The 14,110-nt window shown below is 43.1% G+C and overlaps 1 protein-coding gene across 4 annotated transcripts in view; it reads right to left on the reverse strand.

The window, feature by feature from the left end:
* Positions 1-263: 263 nt before the first annotated feature.
* LOC137418698 (membrane-associated phosphatidylinositol transfer protein 2) overlaps positions 264-14,110 on the reverse strand; it is a 202,616-nt gene continuing 188,769 nt past the window's right edge. For all 4 annotated transcript variants that reach the window (XM_068104800.2, XM_068104799.2, XM_078768279.1 and 1 more), the window contains 8 exons: positions 8,252-8,400; positions 7,961-8,077; positions 4,238-4,354; positions 3,959-4,107; positions 3,690-3,839; positions 3,013-3,196; positions 2,718-2,846; positions 264-2,274 (listed from right to left, as the gene is read on the reverse strand). In XM_068104800.2, the coding sequence (XP_067960901.1) occupies positions 1,885-2,274; positions 2,718-2,846; positions 3,013-3,196; positions 3,690-3,839; positions 3,959-4,107; positions 4,238-4,354; positions 7,961-8,077; positions 8,252-8,400 (1,385 nt within the window). In that variant the 3' untranslated portion in view covers positions 264-1,884. The remainder of the gene's footprint in view (positions 2,275-2,717; positions 2,847-3,012; positions 3,197-3,689; positions 3,840-3,958; positions 4,108-4,237; positions 4,355-7,960; positions 8,078-8,251; positions 8,401-14,110) is intronic.

The raw sequence follows: 14,110 nt of genomic DNA on the forward strand, positions 1-14,110 counted from the left end.
GGAGTGGAGGTGTGTGGAAAGCTTGCAATTTGGGTGTTTAACCAGGAGAGAATTGTTGGAAGAATACCTATGTCCTGAAACAGGTGAAGAAGATGAGAAGAATGAGAGAACAAAGGAAGCAAGAGTGGAGTAAAGGCGGCATAAAACATTCATGGTAACAAATTATGGCCTTATAATGCCCCGTTTCCAGGTTGAATCCCAATAAATGATAAGATTGCAGGGGAGTTCACACAATATTAACAAGGCAAAGAAATTCGGCACAGTTCACGCTGTTCACATTTATTTTTCTCCGCATCCAATAAATAAAGAGTTTGTACATAATGACATGTGCGCTTAGTCTGATGGAGGAAATTAAAACCTCGTGTCAAGCAGGTGTACCACCAGAAGTATTGCTCCACACACCAAACGAGATACCTCATCTTGAACTCCCAACCTCAACAAAAGGTAGCACCCCGAACTCCCAACCTCAACCACATACCGCTCTCCCATCAAGGATTTCAGTTGCTTTGGCCAGCTCCACGACAATCCCAGAACCTTCCCTCCTAACCCACTAATCCTGGAGAACTATATTCCCTTGCCCCAGCACTCACACCCAGTCAATGTTGTGACCACAGTATGGCAGGAAATGCCGCAGGAGCTGAGGATAACAGAAGTGCTGTCCAAAATATACCTCCAACCACAGGAGCGAGACAAGCAGCAAACACGTGCATGCAACACCATGGTAATAATGTGCCACCTTCTCACTAATAATAATAATAATAATAATAATAATAATAAAGATGAAAATAATAATAATAACAACAACAATCACAACCGTGATAAAAAAAATGGCACAATAGTGCGGAACATTTAAAAAGGAATAACTGAGATCAGAGAAGATCAAAAATACCCAGGGCCTGATCAGGCCTTCACCCTTGGCTCATACGATGCGTGCCCGGTAACGGCTGGTGCTCACCCCCGAGCTGGGCTATGGCCTGTGTGGAGATCCCTATTGCACTGAGTAGGGTTGAAGAGCGATTGTTCATCATTGGCATACCTCTCTGCAACGCTTTTGTTCCGTTTCAGGAGTAGGTCAACAACTCCATTGCTGGCAGTAAAAAAAATTAAAAAAAAAATTAATAAATACGGGAGTGGCAATAAAAAGGGATTAAGGATAGAGGGCCGATAACGGAAGAGAGGTCTGAGTGATGTGTGCAAACATTCAGTGCCACAGAGGGCACACCGTCACTGGGGCACCACGGGTAGGGGTCGACGTGCCGACGATGGGTTTGGTCACAGGGCAGATCAAAGTGCTTCCTGAAAGACGAAACATGGATGGAATTTGCCATGACAATACGAGCGATGATGGCGGCACGACTCCACGATCTTAGCCTTGCCAATCACCAAGCAGACCTCGATTCGAGATCGAACTGGAGTTCCACTTGCAATTCCTCTGGCATTTTTCTTCTTCAAAAAATTTTTTTTTTAAATAAAACACCCAAGAAACAACTACGCCAGGGTGCCAATTGTCAAGTTACAGTGTGTGATATGCATTCATCATCCTTGAAGCTCACGCCAAAGCTACACAACGAGTGAAAACAAAACATTGTGCGAATCACAGGGATTTTTGATAAATCCCAAGGGCAAGGAAATGGGGGAATATAATAATGAAAATGAGTCAGGAGCTTTCAGTAACATACTTCAAAGCAACGTTGTCCCTGTCCTTGGACGCCACAAAACTTAGCAGTAGTTTTGAAAAGAGGGGATGGGAGACTAGGAGGCGGAAGGATGGAGGGTTGGGAATTTGGGTGATTCAGGGCATCGGAGTGGATCAAATGAGCAGTGACGTTTTGCCACATCAACACAATTCACAATGTTCTGTTCAAGCAGGCTCGAGTCCACTCCTCAAACTACACTCTCATACCGAGTCCTGTTTCCAGAACCGCTCGGTTTTCCACCCCAGTATGACGAACTCGACGCGAAGCTCAGGCTTCGACCGACTCGCTCGACATCGCCATCGCTTTGGCTCTGGGTGCGATCTGGCAGGCGACGGCCCGTGAACGCCGCCCCAACGCCGCCGCCCGCTCCCATGGTGACGGGAGATGCGTTGGCGCTCGCCGTTTGTTGCACGGATACCGCTCGGCGGAGGTGGGTGCGCTTGCGAAGCGCATCAGAGCAACCAGGCAAGCCGAAGCTGCCTTTGCGCAATATCATGCGTGCGTTCCTTTTGGCCGGGCGAGCGCGTTGGTGGCATTCAAGGTGAGCAAGATGAGAAGCATAGCCTTCCGAGATAAACTGCCATGGAAAAGCGAAAAATGCAAAAATTACAGCAATTAAATGGCAATTGCAGAGGGGACCCGTCACGTACAAATTGTGAGGAATCATAGAGAGGGCAAAAAAAGGAACGCAGTGAAGAAGGGGTGGTGGACAAACGTTGTGGGGAGAGAAATGAAGGAGGAGGTATAGTTGGGAAGATAAGAGGAATGGAGAATTAGGAGGAGGATGAAGAGCATGTGAAAGGGGAGGATGATGAACACAGCAAAGGACAGCATTGGAATTGGAAAGACTGTATTTATTTATTTCTTTTTTGTATACAAGATCGAGGCTCGTGTAAGAGCTAAAAGTATTACTTTGTCGTGAAGCACAAATGCGAATGACATATGCTCTAACCTGGCTAACTCCCGCTCTAGCAGGGAAAATGGCCTCAAAATGCCTGTTGTTGCTGTATATGCTCTAACCTGGCACTGCTGCTGGTATTTGCGGCTGGGTCGGCCTACGATGTAGATATGGTTCGGAGGAAGCCCGAGCGCGCCGTATACAGCAATGTCTTTGCTTGAACCATACGCAGCATGGATGCGAAGGTGCTTCTGCAAGAAAGTATTTTGGAAATGAGGGTGGACAAATTGTGAGGAATGATCGCATAAAGTGAGATGAGCTCACAACAACTGCATAAAGTGAGATGATCACAATGAGCCCATCAAGATTATTTTCACCATCCTGAACTGGAATTGCAAGAGGAACCAAGTGTCGTACATCATGTGTGAGAGAGCGCAGGAAGCAGGCCTTATGACGTAGGGGGTCGTGCACAAGACCATCGCAAAAGGAAACAATGCCATGAGGGAAGTTGTGTTGGGCCAGCCATGCGACGACACGCTGCTTTTGCATGTCCGGACGACCCGTCACGTACACTATCAGGTAGCCTAAATCTTGCCAGTGCCTGTATATGAGAGAATGAAAAGACAACAATAAAAAGGTTAGTGATACTGAGGAAAGAACCGAAAATAGGAATTAAAGAGGGAACTTTATGGGTTGAAAAGGAAGTATCAAGTGTGGCAAAAGCTTGCTGAAAAGGTGCGGTGGGGTGGAATGACAAAGTCAAAGACAGTGGATAGTGAAGGATTCAAACCTTCGTTGGGAAAAATAAGGTTTTGCGAAAAGTTACGAGTCACAAAATTCTAATGGAGGAAGACAAGAGGTTAAGTGAAGGAAGAAGACAGGAAGAAAAGTGAGAGGAAGGGTAAAGGAAAAGGGTACAATCGTAGAAGGGATGGAGGAAATTAAAAGTGAGGGATGCGGCCTCATAAGAAAAGGAAGTGGTAAAGGAAGAAAGGAAAGAATGGAGAAGAGTTAAAAGAATAAAATTGAGAAAAAACAAAGAGTTTGGACAAAGTAAGACGTAGATGAAAGGTTACCTGTACACCATGCCTCACCTCACAACATCCACAGCACCAGCACGGACCTTTGGATCACTTCCCATGATTGAAACGCTGGCAGCAAAAGAGCCATCAATACTGAAAACAACGCACTCTGTGCCTCGAGGTAGCACGGCCAGAGAGCTGTCAGCGTAAGTGTGGTCCCCTCTGCAAAGGATTGGCAAAATAGGCCTCAGAGTTATGAAGACGTTGTACTCCAACAGCAACTCCCAGTGGGAGCCTTACACTGGAAAACATGTTGCTGTGTCCTTGCAGCCTGAGCTTACCTTATGACCATTTTGACTGGGTACATGCCAATGACAAGGCGGTGCTCATATGGGATAATAAAGGTGAGGCGCCCACTGCTGTTCGTAACTTCAGTTCCAAAGTACACCCACTCCCCGGCAGGAGGCTTTGTCATAATATGTATGTCAACCTGGGCACAAAGTGTGGAGTCACATGGTATTGGTTCAATTCAGTTGGATCTCATGACCCTATATTACATTGTAAACATCATTTAACTGCTACAGTGGGGCCCTGTTTTAGTTAAAGTGCGCTTAGCCTACCTTCTCTCCAGCGAGGGTGACCATGTCCAAAGGTCCATACATGAACCGTCCCGTAACCACCTGTTCACAGTCCTCCACCACAACCGAGTCACTTGCACGGTGGTTGGCAGTAACGTTCTGAAAGCAACGTCAAACAGTCACAGCAGGACGGTGTGTTTTGAAAACTCAAGTCTACCTCGGACAGATTAGAGATTGTTTTTATTTTATTTTTTTGTATACAAGATCGAGGCTCGTGTAAGAGCTAAGATTAATCACAAAAACACAAAATGACACATAAAACATAAGATAAAGGGAGTGGGAGACAAGATGGGGGGAGAGAGAGAGGGAAGCACCCAAGTACAACATTTGAGAGTAGGGACATCAGGAGATCTGTGGGAGGGAGAGGGCTTGGGGGGAAGAGGCACGAGAAGGGGGATGGGGGAGTGGGGGGTGGGAGAGGTATAAAACACAGGGACATTGCTAGGACTTCCAGGAAAGAAGTCAGAATTTCAAAAAAGTGGATCTGGAGTGAATTAACGGGGGTAGAGATAAAAAAAGATAAAGATAAAAATTATTTAAAAAAAAAAAATAACAATAATAAAAATAATATAAAAAATAAATAAATAATAATAATAATAAAAATAAAATATAAGATAATAAAAATAAAAGATAAAGAAAAGATGAAATGATATTTCCAATACAGTGGCTGGACATGTGTATCTGGGACTATTGCGTGTGGCGTATCGGTCACATGGACAAGACAAATAGTTGAAGATTCGACAATGTCATGTTCAACATCGGCTTGGCGATGCAACAAAAGACTTCTTCGGTGGAAAAAAATACAAATACCTGTATACACGACGGTATTCATAATAAAACACTAGAAAGCTTAAACATCAAACCTTATCATATCCAGAACTTATTATTGGTCCTCCAGGGTCGAGATTAAACTTTCATGCATTCGGCTGGGACAACGTCTGACAACTGCATGTGTGCAGGATGTGTCAAAATCAAAAAGAATAACTGAAAGACGTCAATGGACAGTGTTCCGTGTTAACAAATGGGCATGTTTTAAGGGGTAATGTTCACATGCTCCTTGATAACAATGGATAACATTTGCTCGTAGCAACAGTTCGCTTAGCAAAAGTAACATTTCTCAGGAATAACTATCACCAAACTTAGGTTTTTAGGGTTACTATTGCACTGCATGTTTCCAAAGGGTGGTGCAGAGGGAGTGTACGCACCTCGAGCTGTCGAGCCTGGGTTCGACTCCCGATCTGACATTAAACTGTCACTATGTGACACTGACGGTGTTATGATTGGAGTTAAAAAAAAAAATGAAAGTCCACGTTGGCATTATTAATTATACTTATTCTGAAAAGCTTGAACAGAGGTAATCTATCTGTGCCGACGCTCCCAATGACAAGTTGTTTGTGATAACTACCAATTAAGCAGATAGATTTGACTGCTTCGCTTTCCAAGGTTTGTTACTGACACAAAATGAGAGATTTTGTAAGCAAATACACAGACACGAGAGGAAAGTAAAAGTGACGGAGAAGTCAAGTCAAAATTGAAGAGAGTACAGAAGAAAACGGGAATTGTACACAAAAACGAGGCCAGACAGAGAACATCACATCATTACCTTTTCCTTCAAAATATGACACTGTTATGTGCATTACCAAAAAAACCAGTATAAACTGACAAATGTAATCATTCAGGGCCTCGTCGGGGGGTACACGTCCAGACCCCTTTTGCACAACAAGCCACTGAGTGCGACCTACCGACAAATTAAACACATTTATGATTCAGGAAGTACATTTTAAATGTACAATTCATAACCGCATTCTATTGCTGTACAAAGCTGGGTGCAGGTGATGTAATTATTTGAACGCCTTAGAATGAACGATATGGATTACAGGAGACCACTGTGTGTGTGGACAAACACCCTCAAAAACAGGTGCGGCTTACTTGGACATATTCCTCATTCAACATATAAAATAAATGTTATAGTTAAACTAGTTTTAGGTAGTAGGTTGTAGATAGCAACTGCTCAGGGTGGTACTACCGTTCGGACTTAGGAGCGTTAAAGTAGTGCCGGAACCATATAACACTCAGGATGGCTGGTCTTACTTTCTGTCTCACTCAAACTTTAACTAACAGGCTAACTTTAACCTCTCTTTCTCGCAAACAAACACCAGACACTTTTCATCATACACTTTTCATCTCTTCTATTTAAGGCCTGGCCTCCATGAGGGCTATATAGTCCATGTCTGGAGCCTCCAACATAAAAAAAGAACGCCAGTCAGTAGAGAGCATACATCCGCTAGGCTGTACAGTTTACGTTTTAAATCCCACCGATAGGCCGGATCGGCATCCAGACTTGAGCAAAAATCGAATTGGCTTCTTCTTGTCACTTATCCAACTCATCTATCTATTTTTGTCAAAACTCATCCACAACTTTTTGAAATATCATGCTATATATGTATATTTTTGCCCCCATATCTCGATGGTGAAGAATCACTATAAAATTTAAAAATTCTAGTATCCGGATCCGAATCTTCACTAAAATCGAATCAATTCGTCCTTGTTGCACACCCAATCTGTCCACCAAGTTCCGTCGGAATAAATCCATAACGTTTTGAGATATCCTGCTCACAAAAAGACAGACAGGTAGGGGTAAAAACATAACCAACTTCCACCTTCGGTGGTGGAGGTAATTAGATGTAAAAACGTTATGGTTAAATTTTCAACCTGTGCTCAAATCCGCCCACATGCACTAGTCGGACCGTTGATCTGACTTGCACTGGAAATAGCTGCGAACGGTATCTCAAAATACAATGTGTTGTGACCGCAGTTGCTCCGCAGAATTAGACAGCTTTTGTCCAGTTTCTTTATTCCAAAAAAAAATCTGGAAAGAACTGCATGGACAACAAGGTATATAATCGTAGATTACGTTTGATCACACAATGCACTACCTGACGAGGAGCGTGCTGACGAGGAGGGGAGTGTCGTTGAAGCTGAAGGGAAAGGTGTATACTGCATGTGTGAGAAGTGTTATGATTTATGGGAGCGAGACATGGGTAATGAACGTAGAGCAGCAACGAAGGCTGGGAAGGGTGGAAATGCGAATGGTTCGGTGGATGTGCGGAGTATCGTTGAGAGAGAGGAAGACAAATGATGAATTGCGAAAGATGATGGGAATAGAGCCTGTGATTGATGCTGTGAAGAGGAACAGTTTGAGATGGTTTGGACATGTGTTGAGGAAGGATGAAAGTGACTGGTTGAGAAGAGTGATGGAAATGAATGTCGAAGGAAGTAGAGGACGGGGAAGACCGAGAAAGACTTGGCTAAAGATGGTGGAAGAAGAAATGCGGGCAAGGGGGTTAACAAGGAGAAATGCAGAAAATAGGGCAAAATGGAGAAGATTGTCATGGGGACCGCAAGGCTAACCCCCGCTCTAGCAGGGAAAATGGCCTTAAAATGCCTGTTGTTGTTTTGTTGTACACAATGGACTACCTGTATTACAGTTGATCTGCGTGTGGACTCACACACACTCACTCACTCACTAACTAACATACAGACTCATTACAATAGCCTCTGTCATCCCTTCAGGAATGGATAAAGCAACAGCCAAGTCTTAGAACCTAACACGACGGTGTTAATCTTGCACAAACACCTCTGTTTTTCATAACTGCAAATGCATGGTCATTAACCTCAAAGGTGAGCGGGAAAGGCAATCCTCACCCGAAGCTTCACTTGCGTTCTGCGGCGAAGCCATTTTTCACGGGCCTGTCCTGGGCTGAACGCAGCGATCTCTCGCCCATCATGTTCCATCACATCGATGTTCTCATGCTGGAGTATCTGCAGGTAGAGGTTCGGTTTTGAGGCAACCCAAAAACTGGCTGCATGAACTGGTCCGTAACATGGGAACGGTCTTTTTACTTGTACCTTTTTAAAATACACCTCTAATGCAGCGCAACAATAAAATCTTAAGTAGGCTCCTGGTTGTTGATTTCTTGAAAAATTCCCATTCACCTGTCGGAGAATGAAGGCAGCGACATCCTTGGACTCCCAGTAGCTGGCATGGAACAGGTGCGGAAGTGCCCCCGTGGGGAACGCCAAGAGCGCATCTGGGAAGTATAGTGCAAAATCCAGTCGCTTGCTCCCCCACCATTTGGCTGTGACTGAGGGGAACAAAAACGCAAAAATGTGGTGGTTACAACCTTCGATGTCCTCGGATGCATTCAACACCTGTCCCTTTCACAAACTAAGTGACCGACTAATGCAAGCTCATGCTCCGGCCGACATAAACAAGGATGGGCCTGTCCATGAATCAAAAGTTGTTCAACACATTTTTGTTGCCCTGTTTTAGCATTCCCATTTGCCTCAAAGATGGAAGTATCACGAGTGAAAATCCCATATACTGTGTTGTTATGTTCATTTTCTATTAATTCCCTCATAATCTTACTATAATTCACCAAATGTCTGTCAGTTTGTCTGTCAGTCCGTCCGTTCCCAGGTACCGCAAAAACGGATGAACCGATCGCAACGAAATTTTGGGTGGGTAATCCTGGGACCCCCTGGAGTAAAATAGGCTTCATTGTTTTTCCAATTTTTTTTCAATTTTCCAATTTTCCCAATTTCCAATTTTTCCAATTTTCCAGTTTTTCCAAACACTATAAATAAATAAAAAATAACCACCTTTAGAGGCCATTTTTCCCCGCAAAGCGGGGGTTGGCCTTTTTCGGGAACCATGGTTGTTGTTGTTTTTTGGTCCCCTTTTTGAAGCAATGTTTTACGGCCGGATGCCCTTCCTGACGCCAACCCTTTTTACCGCCTTTAACGACAAACAGGGAATTACCAGTGAACTGGTACTCAATTAGCCGACCTCAGAAGGATGACAAGCTGAGTCAACCCCCCTGGCGTTAATTCAGCGATCGACCGGGATTCGAACCCAGGATCCTAGGATCCTAAGCCGGCACCCTAGCCGCTAGCCCAACACCAGGTTTTTCCAAACACTTAAAAAATAAAAATAAATTAAAAAAAAACACCTTTAGAGGCCATTTTTCCCCGCAAGCGGGGGTTGGCCTTTTTCGGGAACTGTGGTTGTTGTTGTTTTTCGGTCCCCTTTTTGAAGCAATGTTTTACGGCCAGATGCCCTTCCTGACGCCAACCCTTTTTGCCGCCTTTAACGACAAGCAGGGAATTACCAGTGAACTGGTACTCAATTTGCCGACCTCGGAAGGATGACAGGCTGAGTCAACCCCCCTGGCGTTAATTCAGCGATTGACCGGGATTCGAACCGCAGGATCCTAGGATCCTAAGCCGGCACCCTAGCCGCTAGCCCAACACCAGGGATTTTTTTTAATATTTATTTTATTTTATTTTTTATTTTTATTTTTAAAGGTTTTTTTTTAAAGTTTTTAGTTTTAAAGTTTTAAAGTTTTTCCAAACACTATCGAATAATATTTACCGATATGAACAGTGATGTGGCTTTTATTGAAATTCTACAAATACTGTTTAGATTTTGATGATTTGCATGTGATATGATTTAACGGATGTTTATATGAATTGTTTAAAATAAAATAAAACCTTCAATTTCTGATATTTTGCATTTTCATTTGGGCCTCCCAATTGAAGCCCCACCCGAAGGGCGGGTACCGTTGCTATTTATAGTAAAATTAGACAGATAGTATCATCCTTGTCTTTCAAACAATAATACAGTTGCTTGAGGCTTGCATTACAGATAACACGATGTGAGAGGATGTGCACACAAGCATTTCCATGTTGTAAATGCATGACATCACGAGGAGGTGTGCAGCACAGAAAAGGTGTGCGGGGCCATGAAATGTTCCTAAAGAAAACAGGCACTTACTGTAATTGAAGGAATAGTGGAACGTCCCACCTGCAACCTATTAAGAACTTGTAACAAATGTTTGAGTTTGGGTCAAAGCTGCGATTTGGATACGGAGAGGCCTTCGGTATAAACTAAAATGGATGTACACCAAGGCTTGTTAGTTGTTATTGTTACCTCTTCCTCTCTCTCTGAAGCTGGGCGGAGGTTATGTTTTCACCTCAGTCTGTTTCTTTGTCTGTGAGCAGACTGTCTCAAAAATTTACAGACGGGTTAAGATGAAACTTGGTGGACAGGTTGGGTGCAACGCCGTGTGTTTGTGTGTGTGTGTGTGTGTGTGTGTGTGCGCGCACGCGCATCTATATATTTTCACTTTAAAAAGGTTTTCTCTGCGACCTCACGTCTGATCGATGCAAAACTTTAAACATAGGAGGGACTCCTCATGGAGATCATTTTTTGACAACTCTGATGTCATAGGTCACATGCTATGGCAGCTTTGTATTAAATTGTATTAAATATTGTATAAAGGAAATACTTTGGACATCATTTTCTCCAAAACTGCTCAACGGAAAAAATTGAAACTTGGCATATGTCATCAACTCCCTATGGGGTATACAGAGTGATAAAGATGATATCATCAGTAAATTTGGTGGACATGTTGGGTGTGTGACAAGGACGAATTGATTAGATTTTGGTTAAGATCCGGATCCAATTTTTTTTTCCAGCAATTCTTCACCATTGAGTGATTAGGGCCAATATGATATGCAGCACGATAGGCATGTCAAAAAGTATTGGATGGATTTGGACTCTCTAAACTAAAGCTCTCAATATTATTCACATCTCCCTGTTTGAGGCAAAAGTAGACGACGTATTACTCTTACTAGCAACGGTACCCGCCCTATGGGCGGGGCTTCAATTGGGAGGCCCAAATGAAAAGGTAAAATATCAGAAGTTGAAGGTTTTTAAATATTTTAAACGATTCATATAAACATCCGTTGAATCATATCACACACAAATCATCAAAATCTAAACAGTACATGGCGCCCATTTTGAAAAAAGATTGAATTCTGCAAAACGGAAGCGGCCGCTACACGTCTTTCTCAGTCGCACGTTTATGTGTGAAAAGTGCGCGCCGAATCTGTAACACGGAAGCAGCCGCTACACCTGTTTCTCAGTCGCTTTGCACACGCTGCCATGTTACTTAGGAGCCGCACGTTTATATAGGAAGAGTTCGTCAGGAGTCGATCTACTCTCTCCTGGTACATAGAATAAACAGTATTTGTGGAATTTCAACAAAAGCCACATCACTGTTCATATCGGTAAATATTATTCCATCGTGTTTGTGAAAACTTGGAAAAATTGGAAAAACAATATGGCCTATTGCACTCCACGGGGTCCCAGGAATACCCACCCAAAATATCGTTGTGATCGGTTCAGCCGTTTTTGCTGTACCTTCGAACAGACAGACGGACATTTGGTGAATTATTACTCTTATAGAGCAGACAGGTTGGTGGCCTCTGGAGTTTAAATTATTTTTTTTAAATCTCCCTTTCTCTGGTCCAGCTCCCTCTGCTCTCTCAACCCTCCAATCCTCCCCAGTTTCTCCAGGATGCAGTGTTCTTCCAGTAACTCCCCCATGGTTAAACTCCACGAATCCAGGTTTATTACATGCCTCAACTCTTTTGTTCCGCTTTTCCTTTGGTACCGTAGTGAAAAAAGTACAGGACCTGTTGCTCTCACATTCTTAGTTAAATTGTCAAAACTGAAAACTGGATCCGGATACTCGAAGTTTTTAAGTGATTTGTCACCGTTGAGAGATGGGACCAAAAATTCTATATAGCAGGATATCTCAAAAAGGTATAGACGGATTCAGACAAAACTTGGTGGGCAATTTGGGTGTCTGACAAGGACGAATCAATTCGATTTCTGTGAAGATCTGAATCCGGGTAAGAGAGTTAAAAAAAAAAAACCTCAGTGATTCTTCACTATTGGGAGAGAGGACCAAAAACAGTCAGAACACAGAACTGTTTGATTTGACGTGTTTACTTTCAATCACCAAGTTCAATGAGTGTGCTCATGATGATAGTCTGTGATGAAAAGATGTTGAAACATGTCAAAAAGAAAAAGGCAATTTAAATTTGTACAATCGGCACTTATTGAATGTTGCTCATTTAATTGCAAAGTTAATTTAGGTTCTAATGATATTTCAAGCTGATAAATCAAGTCTGAGACATTTAGAATGTTATGAGACTCAATATAATATTGGTCTATGGAGAATAAAACACTTCCTGGGACTGCAACTCACGATGCAATTTGATAGGTTACCCAGACTGCAACTCATGATGCAATTTGATAGGTTACCCAGACTGCAACTCATGATGCAATTTGATAGGTTACCCAGACTGCAACTCATGATGCAATTTGATAGGTTACCCAGACTGCAACTCACGATGCAATTTGATAGGTTACCCAGACTGCAACTCATGATGCAATTTGATAGGTTACCCAGACTGCAACTCATGATGCAATTTGATAGGTTACCCAGACTGCAACTCACGATGCAATTTGATAGGTTACCCAGACTGCAACTCATGATGCAATTTGATAGGTTACCCAGACTGCAACTCATGATGCAATTTGATAGGTTACCCAGACTGCAACTCATGATGCAATTTGATAGGTTACCCAGACTGCAACTCATGATGCAATTTGATAGGTTACCCAGACTGCAACTCACGATGCAATTTGATAGGTTACCCAGACTGCAACTCATGATGCAATTTGATAGGTTACCCAGACTGCAACTCACGATGCAATTTGATAGGTTACCCAGACTGCAACTCACGATGCAATTTGATAGGTTACCCAGACTGCAACTCACGATGCAATTTGATAGGTTACCCAGACTGCAACTCACGATGCAATTTGAAAGGTTACCCAGACTGCAACTCACGATGCAATTTGATAGGTTACCCAGACTGCAACTCACGATGCAATTTGATAGGTTACCCAGACTGCAACTCACGATGCAATTTGATAGGTTACCCAGACTGCAACTCACGATGCAATTTGATAGGTTACCCAGACTGCAACTCACGATGCAATTTGAAAGGTTACCCAGACTGCAACTCACGATGCAATTTGATAGGTTACCCAGACTGCAACTCACGATGCAATTTGATAGGTTACCCAGACTGCAACTCACGATGCAATTTGAAAGGTTACCCAGACTGCAACTCACGATGCAATTTGAAAGGTTACCCAGACTGCAACTCACGATGCAATTTGAAAGGTTACCCAGACTGCAACTCACGATGCAATTTGAAAGGTTACCCAGACTGCAACTCACGATGCAATTTGAAAGGTTACCCAGACTGCAACTCACGATGCAATTTGAAAGGTTACCCAGACTGCAACTCACGATGCAATTTGAAAGGTTACCCAGACTGCAACTCACGATGCAATTTGAAAGGTTACCCAGACTGCAACTCACGATGCAATTTGAAAGGTTACCCAGACTGCAACTCATGATGCAATTTGAAAGGTTACCCAGACTGCAACTCATGATGCAATTTGAAAGGTTACCCAGACTGCAACTCATGATGCAATTTGAAAGGTTACCCAGACTGCAACTCATGATGCAATTTGAAAGGTTACCCAGACTGCAACTCATGATGCAATTTGAAAGGTTACCCAGACTGCAACTCATGATGCAATTTGAAAGGTTACCCAGACTGCAACTCACGATGCAATTTGAAAGGTTACCCAGACTGCAACTCATGATGCAATTTGAAAGGTTACCCAGACTGCAACTCACGATGCAATTTGAAAGGTTACCCAGACTGCAACTCACGATGCAATTTGAAAGGTTACCCAGACTGCAACTCACGATGCAATTTGAAAGGTTACCCAGACTGCAACTCACGATGCAATTTGAAAGGTTACCCAGACTGCAACTCACGATGCAATTTGATAGGTTACCCAGACTGCAACTCACGATGCAATTTGATAGGTTACCCAGACTGCAACTCACGATGCAA

This window comes from Myxine glutinosa, chromosome 14, assembly GCF_964187855.1.
Source record: "Myxine glutinosa chromosome 14, kmMyxGlut1.1, whole genome shotgun sequence".
NCBI lineage: Eukaryota > Metazoa > Chordata > Myxini > Myxiniformes > Myxinidae > Myxine > Myxine glutinosa.